At 48.9% G+C, this 27,476-nt stretch overlaps 1 protein-coding gene across 1 annotated transcript; it reads right to left on the bottom strand.

The window, feature by feature from the left end:
- Window positions 1–4,464: 4,464 nt before the first annotated feature.
- On the bottom strand, window positions 4,465–24,104 carry LOC135810287 (B-cell lymphoma 3 protein homolog). Its single transcript, XM_065323769.1, has 8 exons — window positions 23,797–24,104; window positions 21,410–21,582; window positions 18,003–18,125; window positions 14,358–14,459; window positions 13,795–13,908; window positions 6,873–6,956; window positions 5,895–5,937; window positions 4,465–5,635 (listed from the first exon to the last, which is right to left on the bottom strand). The coding sequence occupies exons 1-8, from the start codon at window positions 23,960–23,962 to the stop codon at window positions 5,586–5,588; spliced, it is 855 nt and encodes a 284-aa protein (XP_065179841.1). The 5' UTR covers window positions 23,963–24,104; the 3' UTR covers window positions 4,465–5,585.
- Between the last annotated feature and the right edge of the window lie 3,372 nt (window positions 24,105–27,476).

Here is a 27,476-nt window from a genome sequence, read left to right on the forward strand (position 1 = left end):
CTGTATTTTCTTAGAAACAGGACCTCCTGGACGTTGCATGCTCCGTGGTACTTGGAGAGTCGGACTTCAAGAAATCAGTGCAGCGGGGGTTCAGCCATGAGGCCCAGCATGCAGAACCGTCTACAACCAATGTCAGTGACGCCCTTGTCCAGAACCCAGTGCAGTGTCCACCAAGTAGTGGATCAATGACACCGGTTGGTCGCATGTCACGAGCACACAGCCATTCCAGTCTAATTGCATGCACTAGCCAAGACATGTTCTTGGCTTCGTCCAACTCAAACACAAGCACCAGATGCCTCTAAACAATCTCGCACAGAGCTGGGTGCGAGGGTGAAACAGAACAGCTCAATGGCACGGTATTTCCGCTTCATGGGATCACTTTCACCGTTGGTCAGGGCCAGGCTTCTGAGCTAGTTGACAAGTCAGCAACAGCCGTCACGGGTTCTGTTGCCATCTTCAGAAGGGTGCAACAAATACGGTAGCATTGTGCCTGGAGATGTTCTCTGAAAGTGCTGAAGGCCTGGAGGATGACTCTGTGACAGAGGCTCCGTTGACTAGTGTTGGTGTTGGCGGAGGTAGTGTGGTAGGACACCAGCGTTCACACGTGCCATTGTCCACACAGTTAACAGTTTCAAGCCTGGTTGCTATGGACGACGCCACCATGATTATGAGTGATTCAAGCAACATTCTTGTGGATGATCCCATGTGCAACTTTGATCAACCCGCTGCCGGGGGAAAGCCACTGCAGGACAGAGCAGTTGGTAGCAGTGAAAAACACATGCCATCATGCCCGCCAAAGACCTTGCCTGAAACACAGTGCTCCAAGCCAAGCAGACAGCAGCCTGTGGACAGCAAGACTAATCCAGCTGTTCCTGGCGGAACACGTGCCTTCAGCAAGAAACACCCAGCGGTACCTTACGGGAAAAAGAACACAACCAATCGTCATGCTTCATCGCTACGTCTGTTCTTTAGACAAAATGTTTCCCTTGAATCCAGCCCGGAAGAGGGGGGTGCAAAGCCAAGCGTGAATGAAGAGAAACTGGCTGATGTAGGTACAAAGACCAACCACTCAGTGACCCAAGACACATGCAGAGAGTCCATGCAGCCGAAGGTCACCACAACCACTCATCCGCAGTCCATGGCAAACGTTCAAATCATACATGGTGATGAGAAACGGACGACACGCGATAACATTGGCCAACACAATCGTTCCTGGACAACTCGCCAGAGAGTGAAGCGTATCTTCCGGCGGCCTTCCGCTCCACCAGTTGGGGAGCAGCCAGAAGAGAGAGAAGGTACATTAGAGAACAAGAGCACCGAGAATCACTCTCCAATATTGCACTTCGTGCCCACTACAAGACGAGCAGAAAGTCATCCCTGTCATAGACCAGCAGAGCAAGAGAGTCAGTCCAGAGCTCACATGCAAGCTGTTGTGTCGTCACGGAGAGAAGAGACCGATGATCTTCCAGAACTCAATTATAGTACCCTCCCTAGTGCCAGGTTCCGCTCGGAAAGTAGCCCGGTTCGATCGTGTATTGCTGGTCAACGGACTCAAACAATGGCGATCGCCCTTGCCAAGTCCACAGCAACCCATGAGGAAGAAGACACCTATACAGAGTTTTCTGAGGGAGGCAGCTCGCCAAATAATGAATTTCAGAACACACCACCATCCATTGCCGCTGGCAATGCTACGGATGAACAACTCTCGTATGAGGAGTTAGCCGATAGCAGAGCAGCAAGCAAGAAAATCTATTCCCAGTTGCCCTCACCAAGAACGTCACAAAGTGCAATGTCCAACATGCCTGCCAGCTCCACGTCGCATGCAGAGCCATCGTCGGCTGAAACAACTAACTTGCCAGCCGCTCAAACCGCAAAGTCCAACTCTGAGTTGCGATTTTATGATGACATGATAACGCCATCTTCATGGCAGCCTGGAAACCAACCTGCGCAGATTCCTGATGACAGTGTGCTGGAAGTGAACAGTGTCCAGTATATACAACTGTATGAAGAACAGCAGCAACAGCAGCAACAGCAACAGCAGCAACAGCAACAGCAACAGCAGCAACAGCAGCAGCAACAGCAGCAACAGCAGCAGCAGCAACTACAAGACCACCAACAGCAGCAGCAACAGCAACAACAGTTGCAACGCCAGGAGCAACGACAGCAGAAAGACATGGATGATGACTCCGGAATCTACGCGCACACAAGCGGCATAGAGTCTTTTGCGTCTATGTCCTGGCTGAGTGGAGGTGCAGCTCCGTCAGCATACTCACACATACATCATCCAAATCAGCATCACATGCGACAACCACAGCAGTCGCAGCAGCAACAGTACACCCAACAACAGGCCACTGAGTTCACACAGCTCAATGGCCAGTTGTCCAGCGACGACGACTCCAGATATTCAGCCTTGCTGCAGGCCCGACAAACGAGTACATTTTCCAAACCGCCAGAAACCTGCGAGAATGCGATAAGCAGCACAGACACTATAGACTTTACTCATGGAAACAGCGCTGATAGTATGAAATTGTCATCAGATCGCCGTCCGTCTTCCGTTCAGGAAGCCATCATCTGCTATGAAGTACTGGCCAGTGCAAGAGCAGCAGGAGTTAGCTCGACAAGTCCGACTACAGTCAGAGCAGCTTGCAGCTCCAGTGCTAATCCAGCAATCCAGCAAAATGCCAAGACTAGGCCAACTCCCGCTCCAAGGAAGCCCTCGCGTAATAACACGCCACAGTCCTCACCTAAGTCGATACCGAAATGCCATGGCAATGACGTCAACACAGCGACTAGCACTTCAAATCCTGAGAAATCAGCACGCCAGAGACCATCAGCTCCTCCAAAGCCGATTCCCCGGCCATCTGTACCTAAGGATGCAGAGACTGAGATGCCAGGAGAGGAACTGAAGAGAAAGAAGACATCTGACCAGTAAAGTGACTGGTTGCTAATGATCTACAGACTTGTGGTATGGTGAAGACAGTGTTTAAATGGGTACACAGAGTTCACAGTATTTTATCAATTTCTCTTCATATTCAAGACAGTCTGTGTGGGCAACTGTTGCGTCAAAAGTTGCTGCCGTTGCACCTTATCCAAATAGCAGGCACTTGCATAATTTCCAAGGCATATACAGTGAGGTAAAGGCGCATGTGTATTTATTGTGGGGTGTGTTATTGAGCGTGTTTCTGTCTACGTTTGCATGCGTGCATGCATGGGCGTAAACGCCCTTTGATTTTACAATGATACACTACCGCTCTCAACAATTTGACATCACGTCACTCACCCATTTACTCCTCCCTTTGAAGAGAGAAGGTATGTTTTTTTCTATTTCTGATCCCTCACAACGGATTTTGTCAACTAAGTAATTTGTACTTGTATTTAGTGTTGCTAAACCTGTTAGTATCAACCAGTATTTTAACGTTTTTGAAGGTCAATCAAGCCAACTGCTGATCTGCTTTTTCAATAGTAAACATATTTTTGCACCCGGCATGAAATCTTATCAGACCTGTCCCTCATTTTCATAATTATTGTTCTCAATCCCTCTACATCTCTATCTCTCTCTGTGTTCCCCTGCTTTCAATTTCATTCCTAGACATATTAAATCCCATCAGGTGCATTTCGCTGAGCCATGCACTTTAATATTCAGCTTGGCAATGTTGACCATTTCCAGTTCTCTTGTGCTGCTTGTGTTTTGATTGTTTCTACTGCCGAAAGTCTTCTAGCTTCCAACCATTAGTTTACATGATGACAAAAATCAAATTGTAATCGAGAAATCCGCTGGTACATCGTGTAAAACATTTTTAAAAAATTGTACATTATTCATGTCCATATCACTGTTTACAAAAATAATATGATATCCATCGTTTTGTGGCATAGACTCTCTCTATCTATCTATCTCTGGATCCATGGCTCTAGGGTCTAGCGTGAAACTCCACTAATCCGAGCAGATTGTGACCGAGCACCGCCTGTCACTAGCCGTATAAAATCAGAAAACACAAAGCTTTGTTTTGTTTGCCAAACACTACTTATACTAGTGGTTTTTGTGGTCATATTTCGTTGAAAAGGCTAATTTGTGACTAGAGATGTGTCAGAAATGTACCCAGTAGATGGAAGTACCCGGATAATACTCCCTTTGGTCTAACCTGCCTACTAGCATTAAGACATGCCAGGATATCAGGAAATTCAAAGTCCAGCTTTCCACACTGTCTCATCCGAAGTGATCCCATGTATTACTAATGTGCCTCCCTTTCTTTTTCTCTCCCTATCTCCTTTCCCTCTCTGACAGCATCTTTCTTTTTCTCCCTTTTAGCTTGCCGTGGTTGGCTATCACCTGACCTCTCATGTTTATTGGCAGTCTTCGGACGGGCCAGGAGATGTTGAATAAATAAATAAATAAGTGAAGTTTTACCGTGCTACGGTCTATGATGGCTGTGCACTATGGTTAAGTGTGTGCACAGGCAGATCTGCGACTTAATTGCCCGCCGTTATGTGTGATCACGAAGTCCGATTCGTCCCTCACATTCGCCGTGTTTCTCATCGAGTCGGTGGCAGAGCAGAGGATGTAAAATCCGGTTAGTGTGAACCAGGCAAAAAATTCCCTTTTTTCCCCGATCTGAGTCCATCTGATCAGAGTATCAATATATTTATACAAACAAAATAGAAGGAAAGCAGAAGCAGGGAGAATAATGTTACACGTAGAAACTGGAAGGAGAAATTAGAAGTAGAAAACGGTACGCATGTTCAGGCTTATCAGATCATTCCAAATTTGGTTATAGATACCGGTGCCGTACATAAAGGATTTCAGTGCAAGCGGAAACTGTCTTGCAGAAGAAAATGTTGGGTTGGCTTATGTCACATTGAAGACAGGCATAGAATACCAAGCAGCCACTTGATTTCAGTTTGTACAATAGACGAGAATAGCAATGTAAATAATTCATGAAATTTAGTTTCAAGTACTTATTATTACAAGTATTATTATTATTATTCTCGTATCCGTCCCGAATGGGACTCACGACGGCAGAATTAACTGTGAGCATGTGTGTGTGAGAGTGGGAGAACGAAATGAAAAAGAAAAGAAGAGTCTTGTAATAAAGGTCAAATTTAAGAAGAGCAGTACTAGACTAAATGGCTGAGCAGATGTTACTCCATTGTTTTCTGTCGCGGGCAGAGGTGCCGAGATCACAAAGGCAGCTGGGCCTAAAAATGCAGATAGGTGTGAGGCGGACGTCTCGCTGGAGACTTGTGGTGAGGCAAGAGCGGGGTGCACCTATTCGAAAGGGCTGACTGGTAGCATATTTACAGAAAGCAGTGAGAGCAACATTCGCAGGGATGTCACTTGGCTGGCGTAATATATGTCCTAATAGCTTCCACCTGTCCCGCTTGGCCATTTCAGACTAGTATGGCGAATAGAACATTATGCAACCCATTCAGCAGACATCGTGTAGCAATATACCAACAACAACATACACACACGCACACACACACACACACACACACATGCGCACGCTCACACACGCACACACACACACACACACAGGAAATATGGACAGGTGACGCGTTGCAAGGATCAGGTGACGTGGCAGTGGAAATTAGCGCTGCTCGTCTTTCTCCGCTTCCACTTCTTGAGTTTCCACGGCAACTGATTACAGAGATAAATCACAAGAGAGGGAAACATAATATCATTCAGTTAAATTCAGCAGTGTCAAGAGAAAGAAAACCAGACAAGGCTGTACAATCAATCTTACACACAGGGCTGAAAAGCAACAACGATGACGACAGTGATGACACCGATGAGGACGACAATGAAGACAACACCAAAACATCACCTAAAGATAATGTGTGTTCAATGCTGGAATTGAACGGTAATTAAAATATAAACTCGTCAGGCTACCACTTACCAGATGGAGTTCCGGAGTGCTTCAAATATTTCTTCTTCTTTTCCTGGTCAGAGAAGAAGAACATAGTCAGTTCAGTTAGTTTACAAGATAGACAACCTACACTGCTGTCTCTACAGTTCACAAAACAGTGGTGTGATTACAACATGCACAAATACCGGTATGTGTGATGTGTCTGGTTTCCTTGCCCTTGCCGAGCGGCGGTGCTAGTCGTCAGGCCAGTCACGTCACCTATTTGCCAGCCCTGTGAGCTGCCATGTTCTTTTTGATCACATTTACAATGGGTGCCCTTCAGTGGCATGGCCAATAGGGCAGACTTGGGACGCTAGTGTACATGAAGTGCCGTCCAGGATTTCACCCCCCCCCCCCCCCTCCCTTATGCAAGTCCACGCTACGTGTGTGGTGTGAATCTCAATCTCTCTAATGTACAGGTATGCACACTATTGTAAAGGGTTGATCACGTGACAATACCACACAGATCAGGGATTCACGGTGCTGCCAAATTCCCTTTTTCCATGTTTTCTTTTACCGAAAATCACTCCTTTGTCCGTACTACGGAATTAGAGCAAAATGGTACGGAAAATTGAAACGGATCTATCAGCTGAGTGCAAATACACGTAGAAGCATGGCACGCGCAAGCTGAGTGATGAATATCCTTGCAAAGCAAGGCTTGCTATGTTACAACATCAGATATCACAACACATGCTGATCTGGGTACAAGTCACATCTATTTTGCACTGCAAATCCAGGGACAGACGTGCGTGTGTGTGACCAAACTGACAATGCATATGTCAGTACTATGTTAGCACCGCAACACACTGCAAAATACCGAACATGTGAAGCCAGAGTACGCAAAACAAACCCAGTTGGTTGGCAGCTCTAGTTTCATGCCAGTCCGTGATTCAGCCATACTCCACCATTGTACACTCTACACACGACATACATATTTACTCACTCATGAACTACAAAATAAACACATACCTTGTCAGCTTCATGCTGTGTGAGAAGCTGCACACATTCATCATGACCACTTTGCTTTGCTATGTCCAATGCTGTGTCACCATGCTGTGTAGCACAAGAACACATCAGAAAGCAAAACAACAACAGACATACTCAGTCAAAATTAAACAGAGCCCCACATACAGTACCTCAGAAAAGTGGATCTTCCGACCAGTGTTTTTGTTGACGTCGCAACCAGATGATGTAGCTGCTTTGCAGAGACGTCTTACTGCACAAATTACAAATAAATTTTATTCTTCGATTAGAAAACCCAAGCGCTTTCAGAGCCCTCCGAAGAGAGTCCGGGATGAAACCACGCACACCTACCTCAACCGAAAAAGAAACGACCTGCCACCCGTTTGCTCGGCATTGATCGGCCAGATCCGCATACCGCCTGTCCTTCCGCGAGTTACTGACACTGAATCTGTCCTCAGCACAAACTGTCAACTTCATCCAGAATACAATCCCACGACTCGTAGAGTACAGAACTATATCTGGTCTTAGGGTGGTAAGTGCAACACAGCTAGGGAAAGAAATCTTTGCACTAACTGAGTCGACAAGAAGTTTCCAGTCTGAGGCCACTGACAGGAGATCAGTCGTAACCAACTTTCGTCTGGGCTGAACGCGAACTGGCTTCTCTCCCGCCTTGCAAAATGAGATGAAGTCAAGCTCATTTAAATTTTCGGTTTGTACGGTGTTTGCAGCAGCACGGATTCGAATCTCCTCACGCATGTTCCTGACGATGACCCCGAGTACGTAGTCGTGCCTCCAGGTGTACCGTCCCTGGTCCAGCGCTACGCGACAAGCACCAAGCACGTGGCGCGTAGTACAGGCCCAGGCACGGCACAAACTACAGTACGGATCCACTACGGTGTTTCCACAACGGCGTAGGTTCGTCGGAGAAGGTAGCACGTCGAGGGTTGACGCGAGAAGAAATTTCAAATCCTTACCAGTACCACCGTACAAAAGGGATTTCCCCCGAAAGGTCCTGCCACATCACCGATGTCCACTCCAACCACTTGCCTTGCACCTGAAGAGTCTTCAGCCTCAAAATCTGCTCCTGCGCGTTGATCTCCTCAAATGTTTGAAGGAGATCCTTCCTCGGGGGTTTGGAATGCTGCTTCGGAGCACGAGCACCCAACCCTGCATGTTCTGAAGACAGTATGCAGTGGTGTGCGTTCTGTGTGTTTTCTGTGCGTTCTGTGTGCGTTCTCTGTGCGATCTGTGTGCGCTCTGTTCTCTTGTGTATTCCCTGTGCGATCTGTGTGTTCTTCATGTACTGTGCAGAAGACTCCAGATATTGTAGAATTTACGAGTGTCACTATTATTTATCTACTGTGTTTATTCTATATTTTGTTAATCCTTCGTTCTTCCGAGAGCACAGTCAAAGCGTTTACTAGGAGTTAGGTACTAGTACATCACTGATTGTTACAAGCAGTTTACAGGTTACAAAACAGCTGGTGTTGTTTCTAAGTTGATTATCTCGAATTTGAATTGTTACTTATCTTTGCATTCCTTCAGAAAGTCCGTTCTGCAGCTCTAGTCCGTCCTAGTGTAGGTTCTGCTCTGACAAGGCTTGCCTTCACCCTGTGGGTGCTAACACTCTCTGACAGGACATGGTTGAAATTGCTTTGAGTTCCTATCAGCACAGATCTTCGTTTTCCTTGTTCTTTGAACTAATTACTTCCTTTGACTTCTACTTTCGAATTTCACTGTTTGTATTATTTTCTGACTTTTCTTGATTTTCCATTATTTTTGTCCACTGCGTGCCAGTACAGCTTGTGTATCGTCATGGCAGCGTGACATCATTGTTTTTCTCATATGCATGCACGTGATCTACGCATTTCTTCTTTGGAGCGCTGTGTGCCACGTAGCTTTGCGTGCGCCAGTGTCTTCGTTGTTGAGAGTTCTTGAGAAGACGAGCAAGTTGTCGTTTCGGTTTCTGATGTGCGGTGGAAAGCGTCTCCACGCGTACATTATCTGGTAGCAGAGGATGGTTAGAGGTTCAGTTTAGTTTAGTTGTAGTGTATGTATCAAATTTAGTTGCACCATGGACGAACTACGATCGGCAAAGATTCGAGTGAAGTCCAATTTCACGAGTATCAAACGTGGAATACTGACAAAGCTGCACAGTGAGACCACGCCCATAGACGCCAGAGACCTGAACGCTGGGATAGATGCACTGAACAATGCGGCAGAGGAGGCAGTGCGGGTGATGCTTGAGCTGTGCAAGCTGATGAGAGCGGCAGGTCGCCCTACTGAGGCAATATACGATGAGCTGGACGAGCTCCAAAGCAAGTACGATAACGTGTTAGAGCAGGCCAGCGAAGTGCTCGCCGAGATATGCTCTTCGCGGCCCAGTCGTGGAGGGAGATCTCCAGCGGGCAAGGAGCGAGCCCAAAGAATTAGGGAAGTGCGGGATCTGCTGCAAAGATCGGAGATCGTTGCTGAGAGCAAGGCTGACGAGGAGGAAAAAAGTGAACAGGCACCAGAAAAAGAAAAAAAAGAGAAATTTATGCATACTGTGCCGAAGCGAGAACCGCACCAGGGACCTGTCGGTCTGGAGTCAGGACTCTTACCGAGTAGTCTATCTGGGTCGTCGGCACCGAGTTCCTTGAGTGGGACTGCTGCCAGCTCGGGGACTGCTGCCAGCTCGGGGACTGCCGCTTGCGCTCCGAGTGGCAGTAGTACTAGTAGCAGTAGTACAAGTACGTCGGCTAGTTCTGTGCCTGCTGCGGCTCCCATCAGTACGTCCGCTAGTTCGGTGCCTCCTGCTGCTCCCACCAGTACGTCGGCTAGTTCTGTGCCTGCTGCGGCTCCCACCAGTACGTCGGCTAGTTCTGTGCCTGCTGCCGCCTTTAGTAATAGTATGTCGTTGAGGTCTGTGCCGGCTGTTGTAACAGCTTCAAGGGGCATAACCTCGGTTGTAAACTCGGGTCAGGCTGGACCACTGACAGCCAGTGGCGGAGGCAGAGCCACCAGTCAGCCTGTAAGAGCACCAGTGACCAGTACTAGCTTTCCGCCAGCAGTGTCAGCACCGAGTGTAGTGGCACCAGCACCGGTAGCAGCACCAGCACCATTCGCAGCACCAGCAGCGTTCACAGCACCTGCACCGTACGCAAACTTTCCACCAGGTGGAATGGTAGAGCCATGGCGGCAGATGCCACGAGTCGGCATTCCAGTTTTCACCGGAAACCGCAAAGAGTACGAGCAGTGGCGAGCTGCCTTCAACGCATGCGTAGATGTCTCGCCAGCCAACGATGCGTACAAGCTGCTGCAGTTGCGTACTTACCTGAAGGGTGAGCCGCTGGAGACGATCAGTGCCCTCGGGTACTCGCCAGCAGCTTATGCAACGGCAAAGGCGAAGCTTGAGCGCAAGTACGGCGGCAGTCGAAGACAAATTGCTCTGCAGCTGGAGGACATTGAGAGAATGCCAACCGTCCGCAGTGGTCGCCAGCGCGAACTGGTGCGGTATTCTGAGCTGCTGGAGATCGCAATAGTAAACTTGACAGATGCAGGGCGTTCCCATGAGCTGGGTCCGGGAACTCTGTATAACCAGCTGCTGCGAAAGCTGGATGAGAAGCTGATCGCGCAGTATCAGCGTTGGCTATTCGTGCAACAGCAGCCAGAAACAGTCACCATATTAGCGGTGTGGCTGGAACAAGAGGCAGAGTTCCTGACTGTGGCAGCAGAAACGGCAGACGGGATCAGCATATCCCAGCCAGCAGCGTCAGCACACGCGCCTGCCAACCGGCAAGTCAGGCCAGGGTCTCACCCACACAACAGATCTTTTGTGGCTCGTAGCGGAAAGTCGTGTGAAGTGTGCGGCGATGTCCATGGCGTATGGCAGTGCGACCAGTTCAAAGGAATGACTGTTGTAGAGCGCTGGGTCAAGGCCAAAGCAGCGCGTCTGTGTTATCGGTGTCTGGCGAGTGGTCACCGCGGCAATGACTGTGAACGGACGAGAGTTTGCGGCGTTGATGGTTGCGACTCCACGCACCATAGGCTCCTGCACGGGCAGCAGCAGATCAAGAACAGAGATCCGCCCAAGGACAGACCAAGCACAAAGAAGCAAGGTGTGTACCTCGCCACTGAGGGGGAGGCGCAGGAGTCTCAAGCAGCAGCAACGACCATGAAAGCCAGTGGCGCTGGGAATTTGGCTTTGCGAACCGTACCAGTCATGATCGGCAATGGCAACAGACGTGTGCGTATCAATGCCCTACTGGACGACGGCAGCACGCAGACGTATGTCAGCGCCAGAGTAGCAGCAGAACTTCAGCTAAGTGGACCAAGCTCCAAGATATCAGTCGGAGTACTAAACGGACAGCGCTCAACGTACGACACCCAGGACGTCGACGTGCAGCTCAGCAGCGTAGATGGCAGCTGGGAGCGCAAGATCCAGGCGAACACGCTACAGCAAATCACTGACGACATGCACGCAGTGAATTGGTCAACAGAGCAGCGGCATTGGCCACATCTCAAGGAAGTGACATTTGCCAGCTTGCCGAAGCGTAGAGAGGTAGATATGCTCATCGGCATTGACCAACCAGACATCCATTGTGCGCTGGAGGAGATACGTGGAGCTCCTGGAGAACCTGTGGCGCGTCGGACAGTGTTAGGGTGGACATGTGTCGGGCCCACGACGTCGACAATGGCTAGATCGTCATTGCTCCAGTACAGCTATGCGTCAGTGGTACGAGACCAGTCAGATGTAAACACAGAGCTCAACCGCACGAGGGCGAGTGGTACCAACCCGTCATTTCTACACAGTGACTCAGCCGACTGGCCGACATTGCCAGCAGGTCCACCGACAGCCCCGAGCGCTGAAGAGTTTAAGCAGAGCAGCGCAGCGGAAGCAGTGAGCTCCGTAACTGTTGCACAGCCGCCAGGATTTCGCCTGAAGCCTGAACGATATTCGGATTGGTTGCGTCTCGTGCGAGTGACAGCGTGGGTCATGCGATTCATTGGCAACTCCGCTGGCCGGAATCGCATCACAAGTGAACTGACAGCAGCGGAGATCAGTGACGCCGAGCAGTTGTGGATCGCGCAAGCTCAGAGCGAGGCGTTTAGCAACGAGCTGAAGAGTGTGCGCAACAAGCAAACAGTGCCAGCCAGATCAGCGCTACTGAAGCTCAACCCCAAGGTCGACGCAGATGGGTTGCTGCGATGCGACGGCCGGACGCAGTACGCCGAGTGGCTGCCACACAACGTGAGATTTCCAGTGATCTTACCACGCAATCATCACGTCACGCAGCTTATTGTGAAGCACCATCACGAGCTACAGCAGCATGGCGGCACGAACCAGACGATGTCGTCGCTAAACACAACGTTCTGGGTAGTGTCTGCCCGTGAAGCCATTCAAGAGTGGGTGCCAGCCCTGAACCGCCGGACCAAGTGGCCGCATGCACAGAAGAGCCTGCAGCCTGATGATGCCGTTCTCGTACTGCAGTCGGACACTCCGCTTGGACAGTGGCCTCTGGGACGTGTGATCAAGGTGTTGCCAGGAGCAGATGGCAAGGTGCGTGTCGCCGAGGTAGTGGTGTGCGGCAAGCGCTACGCTCGCCCGATTACTTAGCTGAACCCACTGGAGTTCTCAGCAGTGTTGATCCGTGTCTGATCAAGAGGGGGAGAATGTTCTGAAGACAGTATGCAGTGGTGTGCGTTCTGTGTGTTTTCTGTGCGTTCTGTGTGCGTTCTCTGTGCGATCTGTGTGCGCTCTGTTCTCTTGTGTATTCCCTGTGCGATCTGTGTGTTCTTCATGTACTGTGCAGAAGACTCCAGATATTGTAGAATTTACGAGTGTCACTATTATTTATCTACTGTGTTTATTCTATATTTTGTTAATCCTTCGTTCTTCCGAGAGCACAGTCAAAGCGTTTACTAGGAGTTAGGTACTAGTACATCACTGATTGTTACAAGCAGTTTACAGGTTACAAAACAGCTGGTGTTGTTTCTAAGTTGATTATCTCGAATTTGAATTGTTACTTATCTTTGCATTCCTTCAGAAAGTCCGTTCTGCAGCTCTAGTCCGTCCTAGTGTAGGTTCTGCTCTGACAAGGCTTGCCTTCACCCTGTGGGTGCTAACACTCTCTGACAGGACATGGTTGAAATTGCTTTGAGTTCCTATCAGCACAGATCTTCGTTTTCCTTGTTCTTTGAACTAATTACTTCCTTTGACTTCTACTTTCGAATTTCACTGTTTGTATTATTTTCTGACTTTTCTTGATTTTCCATTATTTTTGTCCACTGCGTGCCAGTACAGCTTGTGTATCGTCATGGCAGCGTGACATCATTGTTTTTCTCATATGCATGCACGTGATCTACGCATTTCTTCTTTGGAGCGCTGTGTGCCACGTAGCTTTGCGTGCGCCAGTGTCTTCGTTGTTGAGAGTTCTTGAGAAGACGAGCAAGTTGTCGTTTCGGTTTCTGATGTGCGGTGGAAAGCGTCTCCACGCGTACACTGCACGATGACTTGACGATGACGGTGGACGGAGGGTCCCTGAACCTACTGATGCCTCTGCACATTCCAGCTCTATTGTCGCCGTATACCGCTTTGTCAGCTTCGCTTCCATACTCCGACGCAGAGTGTACAGCGCCCTCATGTGCGCGTCCCCACTCGATCAAAGAATGTGCCATTTGATGGACTGGCACTTTTTCCACACCGTAGGAAGGTAGTGGAGGCGTAAGCCGAAGCGTTTGCGACTGCCAATGAAAAGAATAAGAATGGCAGAGTTTGAGAGAGAGAGAGAGAGAGAGATAGAGAGAGAGAGAGAGAGAGAGAGAGAGAAACAGAGGAAGAGAGAGAGAGAGAGGGAGAGAGAGAGAGAGAGGGAGGGAGGGAGGACAGGTGAGAAGGACGAGTAGAAACTGTTCACTTCACAACAACACACAATCAAATACTTACAATGTCAAGCCGTGCAGTATCCAAGGTGACACCGTCCATGTCATGTGACAGTACCACCTTGACAACATTGATCTTGTTCAGGATCACTGCACAGTGCAGTGGAGTCCATCCTGTCTGGAGAGAAAGAGAGAATGTGATGAGTATTGCTATACAACCATTGCACTAACTACTACAACCACACACCGACACAGACCTGGACAACTAGAACAAACACAACAATGCACGTGCACACATGAACACACATGCAGGACCACAGGCACATGAACAAACATGAAGAATTAAAAGTCATTGTGTGCACATGTGAGTACACACCCGTGGACCCCCCCCCCCCCCCCACACACACACATGCGCACAAGAACACACATGAGCCTACAAGATAACACACGTTGTACAATGAAAAGGTCGTTTCTGATGAACAGATGTGAGTGCAAACGTGGACACAAGGAAATATGAGTGCGAACGATGAACGGATTGTCTTACAGACATACACACAGACATGTAAGAGCATACAAACTGAGAATTCAGTTGAGACAACCAGACTCTAGAGTAACACTATTTCTTACTGAACTGTCCTGTGCGTTGAGGCAAGCGCCGCGTTCCATAAGCAGTTTTGCTAAACGTGCATTGCCTGTCCACACACATTGGTGTAAGAGTGTCCAGTTGTTCTGAACACACACACACACACACACACACAAACACACACACATACACACACACACATACATACACACACATGTGCGCGCACACACACACACACATACACACGCACACACACACACACACACACACGTACATACACACACAAACACGCAGATGAATACGCAATACATGTACACAGGCCAAACACACCAACAAGGAAACAGACGTACACATGGCGCAAGGGGCGCAGCACTCCGCTGGTTTGAGAGATACCTCCTGGGCCGGAGGCAGCGGGTCCGAATCGGAAGCACAGCCTCCGACTGGCTTGACATCCCTGCAGCAGTCCCTCAGGGATCGGTACTCGGCCCGCTGCTATTCCTTGTATACACGATGGACCTACCAGCAGCTTGCAACTCCGAAGCCACACGAAGCAGCCTCTTCGCCGACGACACCGCCTTAATCGCTAGCGACCACTCAGCAGCGGCAGCAGAGCGAGCGCTCCAGTCCAGTTTGACTAAAGCCGCTACGTGGCTCGACGCCTGGCACCTGACCGTCAACGAAACAAAGACGGTCGGGATGACACTGTGCGGTGCTTTCCTCCTGACATAACGTTGAGAGGCAAAACACTGAACAGAGTCCAGAGCCAGCGACACCTGGGTACACCAGGCCGACCTGAAGTGGAATGCCCACATCCAGCACATCGAGAGCAAAGTTGCGCGCACTCTCCACCTCTTGAGACGGATTCGTGGACGTCTTTCACCCACCGCCCTGTCAGCACTGTACATCACGTATATACGCCCCGTTATCAAATACGGTTCTCCGGCTATGTCAGCTATGAATGTTCAGCAACAAGATGCCCTCGAACGTCTCCAACGGCGGTCAGCAAAACTCTGCCTCCGACTCCCCCTCTTCAGTCGTTGCCACCACAGTTCGTTACTCCACCACGTCACTTGGCCAACCCTCTCATCCCGCCGGAAGCCGAGTCAAGCAGCTACTCTTTGCACACACCATCGCTGTCAAACGATCCCCGCCACACATCCAGCTTGCGACCTCAGGCTACATCACCGAGCCACCAAGCCGAGAATTGAGGCGTCATCGAGTCTTTGCCCTCCCCACCACCCACTCCACCCGCCTTCAACGTTCACCCTTGTACTCCGTATGCACTCAGTACAACCACCTGCCACCACACTGTTACTCCCTCCGAGAAATAAATGCATTAAAAAGAGAAGTTACCTCGATCCTTTCGGGAAAGTGCCCACTGGTTCTGCTCCGAAAGCAAGCACGAACCCTCGCGTTGCATCCTTATCCACTGAACAGAAGAATCTGCACTGCCGCATAAACGCTGAACCTGATCCAGAGCAACGTAAAGCTTTAAAGATTGAAAGATCTGCAAAACTCCACGAGATTCGAAGGATACTACAGAAGGAGGGCGAGCAATATTGGCAACGTAAGGCTGTTGAAGTAGATGCTTTACGCCCTGACCCACGGTCCTACTTCAACGCCATCAACAACTTACGCCAACTACGCTCTGGGAAGAAGGCTGCGCCTGTGCGTCTTGCTGACGCAGACGGCAGAATCATGGCAGACATCTCATGGAATCTTAATGCCTTTAATGAATATTATGAATCGGTATTTTACACTGATGGCCAGCCACTCGACCTCAGGCAGCAATCGAATGAGGAAGATCCATTCACAATCGAAGAAGTACGGTCTGCAATTATCAAGCAGAAGTCTGGTGGTGCTGTCGGTCCTGATGGTATCAGTGCTGATGCTTTGAAGTTAGCTAAAAACCTTTTCGCACCCTGGCTGACGAATTTCTTCAACGCTGTTCAAGCTACAGAGTACTGTCCTGACGACATGCGCTGCGGCCTCATCGTTCCCATCTACAAAGCCGGCAAGCCTCTAGGACATCCAAAAAGCTACCGCCCCGTTATGCTCCTTTCCGTCGTCCGTAAGATCTTGACGTCAATACTCACTCGACGACACACACTCCATGTGCAGTCATATGTGGCAGAGAGCCAAGCTGGTTTCCGCCCTGGCAGATCGACCACGGATGGTGTCTTTTACGCCAGGACGATGTGTGAGCGCGCACTACTTGGCGACTGGTCATATTCATCGGCACTATTGGACTTCAGCGGTGCGTTTGACACTGTCATTCGTCAGGTTGCTCTGGAGAGGTTAGCCACTGCTGGCGCACCAACGTCCACCACTGCAGTCCTAGTATCAAACACAACAGCCCGCACGAAGCTTGGTAAACAACTAAGCAAACCATTTCCAACAAACATCGGCGTCGTCCAGGGTGACCCAATGTCACCAATAATGTTTATAACTTACGCCGAAGGTTCCATGCGTAGGATCCGAGAGCAAGCTCTACCCGCGTCAGACCTACCAGCAACTTTCACACAATACGCAGACGACACCACTGCCCATCAGAACGAGCGATCATCTGTGGAAGAAACCGTCCGTGTGTGTGAACCCGTTTTCTCGGATGACAATCTGAAGCTGAACGTGGCAAAAACTCAATATTTCACTGTGACCAAGGAAGATGATTCCTGGAAATCGGTGAAGCTGCTGGGGAGTATGCTAGGCACAGCAGAAGACATAGCAGCTAGAGTGTCTGCTGCAAATCGGGCATTTGCAGGCATTCCATGGAAACGCCACAACCTGAATTCCAGGCTGTGTATGTTTTCCTGCCTGATATTGCCTGTCTTGCTGTATAATTGTGCGCTTTGGACCTTATCGCAAACATTAACCGACGTCGTCAATGTATGGCACCGGAAGAAACTACGTACCATCATTGGTATCACGTACCCACAACGAATCTCGAACACAGCGCTGTATGCCAGAACCGAGCAGACCCCACTATCCCAAGTCTGCAGGCAACGGAGACTGCTGTGGTTCGGCCATGTAGTGAGGGAAGGCGAAGAATCGTCCTCTTTCCAAGCCCTCCTAATGTCGATCAACACAACAGACATACGACGACCCCGAGGACGGCCACGTCTGAGATGGATCGACGTTGTCAAGAAAGACTTACAATGCATTAATCTGTCGCTTCTGGATGCTGTGCAATCTGCTTCTGATAGAGCTGCTTGGCTCAAAATTGTTAACAGATGCGTTGACCTCATGCAATGAGTGAAATGCGAACTGTCATTATTATTATTATTACCTCGATCATAATATTATCATCAATTAGCACATGCTCCAACCCCCGCTGTAGCCCAGCCTAGGTATAGTATTTTAATCAAGGTCTATCGCCTACCTGCCTTCGCAATGGATGTATTTCCTTCCTCGTCTTTACTTAAATGAAGCACCCAAACCACGGCTGCCACTAGCCACTGTTTCTCCCGGTTTATTGCACCCACTCTGATTGATAACACATAATACTGTCTCTCTCTTATTGGCTACGGCCATCGTGAGAATAAAGATAAGAAATAAATAAATAACACAGAGACACCAGCAAAGACATACACACAGAGACACCAGCAAAGACGTACACATGGCAGTGAACCAGCACAGTATACTGAACACAGGCAATGTCTCTTGTCACAATCAAAAACACAACAACTTACGGAGGTGTCATCTTCTTCATTGACGTCAACTGACTTGAAGTGCAGAATATAGTCAACAAGACCTTGCATCATTTCATCACTTAGATGTTCCCCACAATCGCAGAGAACAACTATCATCGTGACCTATGTGATATACAAAACAGAAGAAACAATTATGACAATTACAGCAATGACAGCAACAATACTCTCAGTACAATGCCATTAGGAAGTAGGAAACCTACTGATTGACCTCAGAGGTCAAAACCAGTCAAATTGTCATAACTTTATTCCAACTTGAGAGAAGATTGCAGCAATTGCACATCTTGTAATGTTATGTCACAGAAACAATTTCCACTGATCATCAGTCACTTGACAATGGTACAGACAAGAAGACAGCGTGTCACCACTTGAACATGCCTAATAAACACATACGGGTACGTGATCACACACACACACACACACACACACACACACACACACACACACACACACACACACACACACACACACACACACACACACACACACACACACACACACACACACACACACACACACACACACACACACACACACACACACACACACACACACACACACACACACACACACACACACACACACACACACACACACACACACACACACACACACACACACACACACACACACACACACACACACACACACACACACACACACACACACACACACACACACACACACACACACACACACACACACACACACACACACACACACACACACACACACACACACACACACACACACACACACACACACACACACACACACACACACACACACACACACACACACACACACACACACACACACACACACACACACACACACACACACACACACACACACACACACACACACACACACACACACACACACACACACACACACACACACACACACACACACACACACACACACACACACACACACACACACACACACACACACACACACACACACACACACACACACACACACACACACACACACACACACACACACACACACACACACACACACACACACACACACACACACACACACACACACACACACACACACACACACACACACACACACACACACACACACACACACACACACACACACACACACACACACACACACACACACACACACACACCTGGTAAACACTGCCATTACGGTCACGTGTCCCCTTGCGGGGCCAACAACATGGAAATGACGAGCGACGCCAGAAAGTCGGCAGTCTGCCAAGAGATCAGGAACCATGTTCAATCAGCACGACGAGAGAGCCATCTTTGGCAGCTATGGATTTGGAATCAACGAGTAGAGCTGCAGCACCGACCACAGGCCCCACAGTGGGCCTTGCAGCATGAGAGGGTGAGCCGCACACGCGGCGGCGGAGGAGTCGCCTGAGCAGCAATGATAGGCACCGCCGCCCGGCACGGAGCCAGAGATGATGTCGCGGGGAGTATCCGGGAGTTGGGGCACTTGTTGACCGCCAAACCTCCGGCACTGCAGAACCAGCGCTCGCAGGTAGAACATTGTCGGCTACCTCTCTGTTCCGACACAGGTTTGCGACGCTCATCGAGGCAGTTATGACGAGGAAAACCACTCCTGGAGAAGAGACGGCCACACTCGGCACAAGGTATCCGCAGGGGCTCAAAACACACACACACACACACAACAGTGGCGGGTTTAGGGGGGGGGGGGCACGGGGCGCCCCCCCCCCCCCCCCCTCAAAGGTTCCGACCTTGGTTTTGAAAAATTAAAGGCAGGGTGCCTGGGCTAGCTAGGCTAGGCTCGGGGCGTGTGGCCTGAAACGATCATCTAAAAGCGGTTGCACAGTACAGTGCTCGAGCTTGTGTTGATTGTACACACTAGAGTCCAGACTAGTAGTGGTAGTAGTACAGTGTATACACTACAGTCCAGACTAGTAGTGGTAGTAGTACAGTGTATACACTACAGTCCAGACTAGTAGTGGTAGTAGTACAGTGGACACACTAGAGTCCAGACTAGTAGTGGTAGTAGTACAGTGGACACACTAGAGTCCAGACTAGTAGTGGTAGTAGTACAGTGGACACACTAGAGTCCAGACTAGTAGTGGTAGTAGTACAGTGGACACACTACAGTCCAGACTAGTAGTGGTAGTAGTACAGTGTATACACTAGAGTCCAGACTAGTAGTGGTAGTAGTACAGTGTATACACTACAGTCCAGACTAGTAGTGGTAGTAGTACAGTGTATACACTAGAGTCCAGACTAGTAGTGGTAGTAGTACAGTGGACACACTAGAGTCCAGACTAGTAGTGGTAGTAGTACAGTGTATACACTACAGTCTAGTGAGTACTAGTGCACGACTACAGAAACACGGTCACCTGACTGTGTACACTGTACTGTTGTACTGTTGTACAGTGTGATCCCAGTGCTGGGACACGCTCGACGCGTCTTCAACGTACAAACATCAAAGAAAAGTCTTTGAGCCAACCAAAACACGATTCGAATGCCGAGGGCTCAGGCGATCATCCTCGTTCGAATCGTGTGTTGGTTGACTCGAAGACTTTTCTTCGATGTCTCAGCGACATCCCAAAAGGCCAAGCTCTAGCCAGCAGAGCCTGGATTTTTTGTGAAGCGTTTCTGTGGCGGCGCAACTCCTGCTGCCGCTCCAACAGGAAACAGTGGGAATGATGAAGTCGCTGTTATTCCAGTTGAACTTTCGGAGCGGACTGACAGTCACACTCCGCCAAACGCGGAAGCACCTGTTGTCAGCGAGCAGCCAGAACATGAAGACAAGCGCACAGTGACAAGTAGACATAGTACCGCTGCCTATGTAAAGCATACTTTGAGCGGTGAGAAATTGTTGGACTCGCATAAATTGCAGTTGATTCGCTCACATAACGGCAAATTTGAAGTTTCCAATGTAGATCTACAATGTTGCTTCGTGTACAGAAATACTGCTCTCGTGGTATGTGAGATTTACGGCTTCTTGACATTGGTTTTCAAAATGGCTGACCTGGGACAGTAGCATGATGTCAACCCCCACCCAGGGAGTCGTAAAATAAAGTATTTTACGACTCCCTGCCCCTACCCCATCCCTGCCCCCCCCCCCATCCCGGCCGCAATCCCCCCCCCCCCCCCCCACCAGCCAAATCCTGGACACTGCACACGCACTCACACACACACACACACACACACACACACACACACACACACACACACACACACACACACACATGGGTACATTCACCTACACACAGGCGCGCACATGCGCACACACATACACACACACACACTCACGCTTGTGCACACGCACACACACACACACACGCGCACACACACACACACACACACACACACCTACACATACATACACACACATTACATCAATACCCTACTTACTCCTAGTGTGTAGGAGCTTGTGAATGTATAACCAGGTGGTGACCATCTAACTTTCTGGACTCCAGTACTGTGGAGGAGATGAAGGACGTTGAACACCAACGCCCATATCTCATGTATCGCTCGTCCTTTCTCAGAAACTGCATCAGCAAATTTCTTCACAGTTTCTTGAAGATCTGGATCGTACAAACAGACACAACATACGAATGACGTTATCATCTCTTCACTATTGTTGGCACATGCACAGACACACACGTCATGAAATCATAGAGACGTCCCATATTTGGACAGTGGCAAGTAATGACATTTGTCGCCACAGAGTACAGCGTGGTACAGGTATCCTAGCAACCATCATTCACAAACAAACGTCACAATAACCGTACATACAGCTATATATGGTTGTCAGTGACTGTAGCTGAAAGAGGTGAAGACGATCAATGAACGACATCGAGGGGGTGTCTTCACAACACACTGCAACACATGCAATTTACGTTCTTCAACAAAATTACAGAAACGACCGACAAATGTTACACCTCATTGCTGCCACTGCCTACGACAACTCTCGACGAAAGATAACTGCTCCACACCTCAACAAACAAACAAACAATTTCGGTCACTGAATGGCCGTCACTTTGTGACACGAGACTTGGACAGAGATGAATGTTCACGACAAACGGCATTCAAAAGCAAAGGAGATGAACGACGGCAAAGCGTAGGTATTGGGAAGAAACCTGTTTTTGCTCACAGTCTAGGATGGGCCCCTTCCATCTCGCTTCCATCGATCACAAGAAACACTACGAACTACTCCCACTCGACTAACTAAATTGCTGGAAATATTTCAATTGAAACTTTACAGGACGAGGAAGGGCACTGCTGAAGTAAAACATCAACATGCAAATACTCTAGTCCAGTACCTATGGCTGAGCTTCAAAACCTCCTCCCTGATGTTCCTTGGATATGAACAAGACTACTAATGAACTGCAAGGAACGGACGAAAGTCTTGACGAGCAACCAGAAAGTATTCTGCTGCGCGACTGGAAAATGTGAGGGATCAACTGACTGAACCTTTGAACTTTGACCTCTCGTTTGCTAGCGCTCTGTCGATGTATGAAACATTACAGACAGCAGTAGACTGTTCATAGTCTGACACAAAATGTATTACCGTATTTCCACAAATAGTAGGCCGGTCTACTATTTTTTCAACCTCGTCCTAACCCGGCCTTATAATCGAGGACGGTCTTGCATTCGAGGACGGTCTTTTATTCTTTCAACCCAGTTTGACCCCCGGTCTTCTATTTCTCGCGACACAGTTTCACCCCCGTTATTCAATTTTCTTCTACACAGTTTGAGCACGGTCTTCTATTTTTCCCCACAGTTTGAGCACGGTCTTCTATTTTTAACACAAGAACAAAGACTCATTTAGTAGGCCCGGTCTTCTAATCGGAGACGGTCTTTTATTTTTTCAATCGCCCCCTGCCCCGGCCTTGTATACGAGGAAGGCGTTGTATACGAGGACGGCCTTTTATTTGCGGAAATACGGTACTGTGGATGACTGTAAATTATTGTAATCGGTACTGACTCTTTCTAGTGCAGTACAGTGTGCGCTAGCTACACAGCCTAGCCTACGTACATAAATGTAATTGTTACGTCATAGACAAACGTCGATTTGGTACAACAAGGACTCTAGCGAAGTCTCATGAGCTCAGACATCAGAGTCATTGCTGAATAGCATCTGTGTCTGTGCATAGCACTGGTGAGTAGATATACTGGGGACTAGACCAGAGACACCACACAACACTCTACAGACCCGAAACAAAATGCAAATTATAACTTTTGGAATCAACTATTATAATGAAGTGATCAGGACAGTGGCCTATGCAATGCACGGCCGGTCGAGATCATGACATGATCTGCTGACCCCAAACACGGTCATACTGTGATCAACCAAGCAATGATCAAGGGTACAGAAATCTCCGCTACCCAAACCAATCGAATACAAATGCGACTATGTCTACCTGGTCTAGCATACACTGTTCTGGTGGGCCTAAACTGAATCCTACGCCAGAGCGCTTTTATTTCCAAAAGAGTGGTAGAATCTGACACTCCGTGACTGCGTGTCATTGGATACTACTTGGAATAGTAGATATCTTTGTCGCTGCATTCTCTTGAATTCTCAATTATGAAAGTGACATAGATCTACCGTACACATCTCACATGCCTACTAGTGTGTGTTCAGACAATATCCAGTAGACTGTGGGAGAGAGAAAGAGCCACACATCCATTCAGATAAGATGTGATCTTTTCAACGCAGACGAAGGTCAAAACACCCCACACACAGTGACACAGACACTCAGTCGCACGCACTCACGAGCGCGCGCGCGCGTACGTACCTCGTTGCGATTTTGCTGCAGGCTGAGTTTGAGAGGCAGCGGCGGCGGCGGCAGGTTGTGTTGGTTGCGGGACGGTAGCAGAGGTAAGTCTGGTCACTTCGCGTCCGTCAGAGGACACAACAACATCTTTAGAATGGTACTTCGTATGAAATTTGGGTGAAGGCATCTTGGCAGTCAAATATTTTTGTTTCTTAGGAAAAGCAAATACTAGTAATCAGTAGTCAGTATGAATTGTACTGCAGAAAATCTCACAGAGAAAGAGGAGGAACGACAGGATCTAATGTATGTGATTGAACAAGCGCAGCGTCTCAGCGTCTTTATTCCAGGCATGCGCTTATGGTTGCTCTGACCTGGCATAACTTCATAAGCAGTCAGCTTGGACACTGCAACTGGTTGGTTGCTAGGAGCTACGTTGCTTATTGGTTGAATTTGAATCTGTCGTTCATTGAATTGTCTTTGACAACACGGTGTTGTGACCAGTGGTGACAGGCTTGTGCAGACCATGGACGGCTTGTACTAGTTGTAACTTACTTGTAGGACTAGACAGAGCAGGCTCTTTGATCGATTTGAGTAGAGCAGCAACCTGACAACTCACACATGATCTGAACATGTTGACATACACGATACAGACTGTGCGAAGCCCATCGATCCAGCCGCGGATCATAGGGGCACGTGATTCAAGGATCTTCCATCTCGCTATGTATTTGTACGTCTGTGAGTGTGAGTGTGGTGACACCAAGAATCTACATGCATAATCCTTGGAGAGTGCATGTCAAGTACTTGAGACGGGTTGCAATAATCTAGACCTCTAGCCATACTCGTACATAACAATAATTTCCTTTGGGTCAGGCGATAAGGAAAACTCGCATCACGTGGTGTAGTGCTCATGAGTCATGTCGGACCTACACAGATATGTACAAGGTTATTCTCGTTAGCCATGGTGCAATAATATTAGTACTCCTTGATCTTCATGGCGAGACCATGACAAAATACACCCAACAGTTTTCATTCATTTCAACTATCATGCCTTCTAATGCATTCTGAAAATGTCACAGCTGATGCTTACGCACACCCAATCCCTTGTACACCCGTTTTGGACAGATAAGATCCCAGCTCAAAGGTACATTGCAAACTCTGCTCCCTCATGACCCGTAAATGGGCCGTAATCCTAACAATGCCGTACCCTTACAGGGGCGTACGCCGCTCGCCTCCAGGAGTGGTTCCCATGCCAACTGATGCATCAACATTCCACACAATTGAAGTGCTGTTTTTCGTATCCCACAGAGTTTCTGCATATTCTCCTCAGACTGGGTGAAATTGACATCCACAAGCTGCTGGACGATGATGTCATTGTTACGCATTTATGATTTTAAAGGACAGAATTTTTCCCCGTTTTATGGATGTTTTGTTCAACATGACGATTGCATGCGGTCTTGAAAGCTGCCTAAGTTTCGAATCATCTGGAGCAAACATCACACAGGGCAAGCAGAAGCCACCATTGCATGCCTGTCAAAAGACTACCCAGGGTAACCCCTCTAACAAGGATAGTTGAAAGTGGCGCTGTTTGCCATCCGTCTGGACACGCACAGGAAACGAAATCCTTCGCCTTCGGTGGCGCACAATGATTGTCGATGACGGAAATCTTTTCCGTGTCCAGCAAATTTCGGGGGACTGGATTCCGCTGTGGACGTCGACTTTCAGAATATCCCGTCCAACACACTCCCATGTCATTGAAGTTAGTTTTGGATGATCCAGCAGCTTCCAACAACGGTCGCTCTACAGCTTCGCCGACGATTTCTTCCTCAACGCTGCTCGTTGGATGCAGACTTCGCTTGCAAGTCAGGTGCGTCTGCATTCTCATCTATCGCTTGACCTTCGCCACTAGCACTGGCTACACGCTTTGTCTGCAGCTCAAAAGAGCTCTGAATAGAGCGCTGGCCCTCTGGATGTCGGCGCTTCATTTTTTTTCTTTTCCGCAAAGCGAAAGCATTGTCAAAACACGACCATTACTTTGTCAAAACAAACTCCAAAGGAAAATTTGACTCTGAGATCGAGGAATCCGGCGATGTAACTGCAGTAGAGACTTTGTTGAACCCAGTTCAGTACGCTGTGTCCCAGCACTACTTTCACACCAGGGCTAGTCACCGTCCTCGATCGGACCGTCAGGCGGATGCCAGGCATGCACTTGCACTGTGAGCGCTGGGCCTGGATCAACAAATTCTCTGTACCCACATGGAATTTTTTTACTGGTTCCCGGGCATCCCGGGAACCGCCCTATGTACGCCCCTGCCTTACTCTCGGACGATCAAGAACAATGCACCCAAGAACGAGCAGATCAGAATTTTACCAGGCATATGATACCCGTCTGTACAAGGTGGCTCGGCCATCTACAAATTTCCACATGAGAATAAGAACGTTCTAGTCTACAACTCTCAACCGGTACTTCCTCGGCACCAGTACAGCTGCACTGTAAGGAGGGATGTCATCGGGTAGTAGGGTACCCGTGCTACCCATCATCGTAAGTATCGTAATAACAGCAGGAATACAGGTAGCAGTTGACATGTCACTGCTGTGGGTGGACGACAGAAATCAAACCTGCCCACAGCAGTCACAAGGCAAGCGCTGCTGCTAGAGACATGCCAAAGACCATGACCGATCTGAGTGGGCTCAGAATGCGCACTTTGGCATGCCTATAATAAAGACCATGACCGATCTGAGTGGGCTCAGCGCACTGTGGACAAGATGGAGCTCCGGAGGGGTCTCTCAGCCTGAGCTAGTGTTGCTCACGGCTGCAATGCACAGGGTTGTGAAACCAGGATAGGACAGAAGCGGACCAGTGCAGCATCATGACTTTGCACATCGTTATATTTATGCTGGAGATTGGCGCACCCACCGGGCTAGCATATTACAGCAGCCAAACGACTTGCGACCATACACGTATGTCTCGTCCTCGTACCGCACTAGTCACAGCGAGACCCTGGCCGCGGCCGATTATCAATGGCTCTTCTAGGGGAAACTAGGGGTTTCCCCCCACTGAATATGACTACAACTTGTAGGCTTCGCCCCGCGCGGGCTCGGCGCTCGCACATTCAGAGCGCGTTCGAAAAACATAATTTCGATTCCGAAACAATTAATTATTATTTCTTTAGCTGTCACTCAGACATGGCGAGACGCCGCGCATGTCGGCTGAAGAAGTGATCCAGTCCATCATGGACTCGGAAAGTGATGACTGGAGCTGCGATAGTGAAGGCGATGACTCAGATGCGGACATAGCCGTGCGCGATCGTGACGGAACAAATTTCGCGGACGTGTCCGCCGTGGTGGATGTCGTACCTACTGCCGTGGTCGTCTTGGACGGCCCTGGATATCGGAGATGTCGATGTCGAGCTTGAGCAGGGAGCAGCACAAGTTACGCCAGCGCAGGACGCAGACACGAACGCTGATCTGGCAGTGATCATGAGGAAATATTTTTTGATGCACAAACTTGTGTACATGGACCAGACAATTTTCCTGCAGCAAGTGACGATGCAGCTTGGACGAAAAGGAATGACAAACCAACTATTCCTGAATTCTCTGCACGGCCTGGAGTCCCAGTACAGCCAGCAGATGATGCCACAGCATACTGGTTTTTGAACTTATACTTTGTACATGTACTGTAATTCTGGCAGCTGCTCGTCACC

This window comes from Sycon ciliatum, chromosome 2, assembly GCF_964019385.1.
Source record: "Sycon ciliatum chromosome 2, ocSycCili1.1, whole genome shotgun sequence".
Taxonomy (NCBI): domain Eukaryota; kingdom Metazoa; phylum Porifera; class Calcarea; order Leucosolenida; family Sycettidae; genus Sycon; species Sycon ciliatum.

Coding starts and splice junctions, on each gene's coding strand:
- LOC135810287 (XM_065323769.1), bottom strand. CDS start 23,962: ATGCCTTCACCCAAATTTCATACGAAGTACCATTCTAAAGATGTTGTT. Junction 13,909..14,357: donor TCAACGCACAGGACAGTTCA/GTAAGAAATAGT, acceptor CTTTCTCTCCAG/ACAGGATGGACTCCACTGCA. Junction 5,938..6,872: donor CACAGCATGAAGCTGACAAG/GTATGTGTTTAT, acceptor TTCTCTGACCAG/GAAAAGAAGAAGAAATATTT.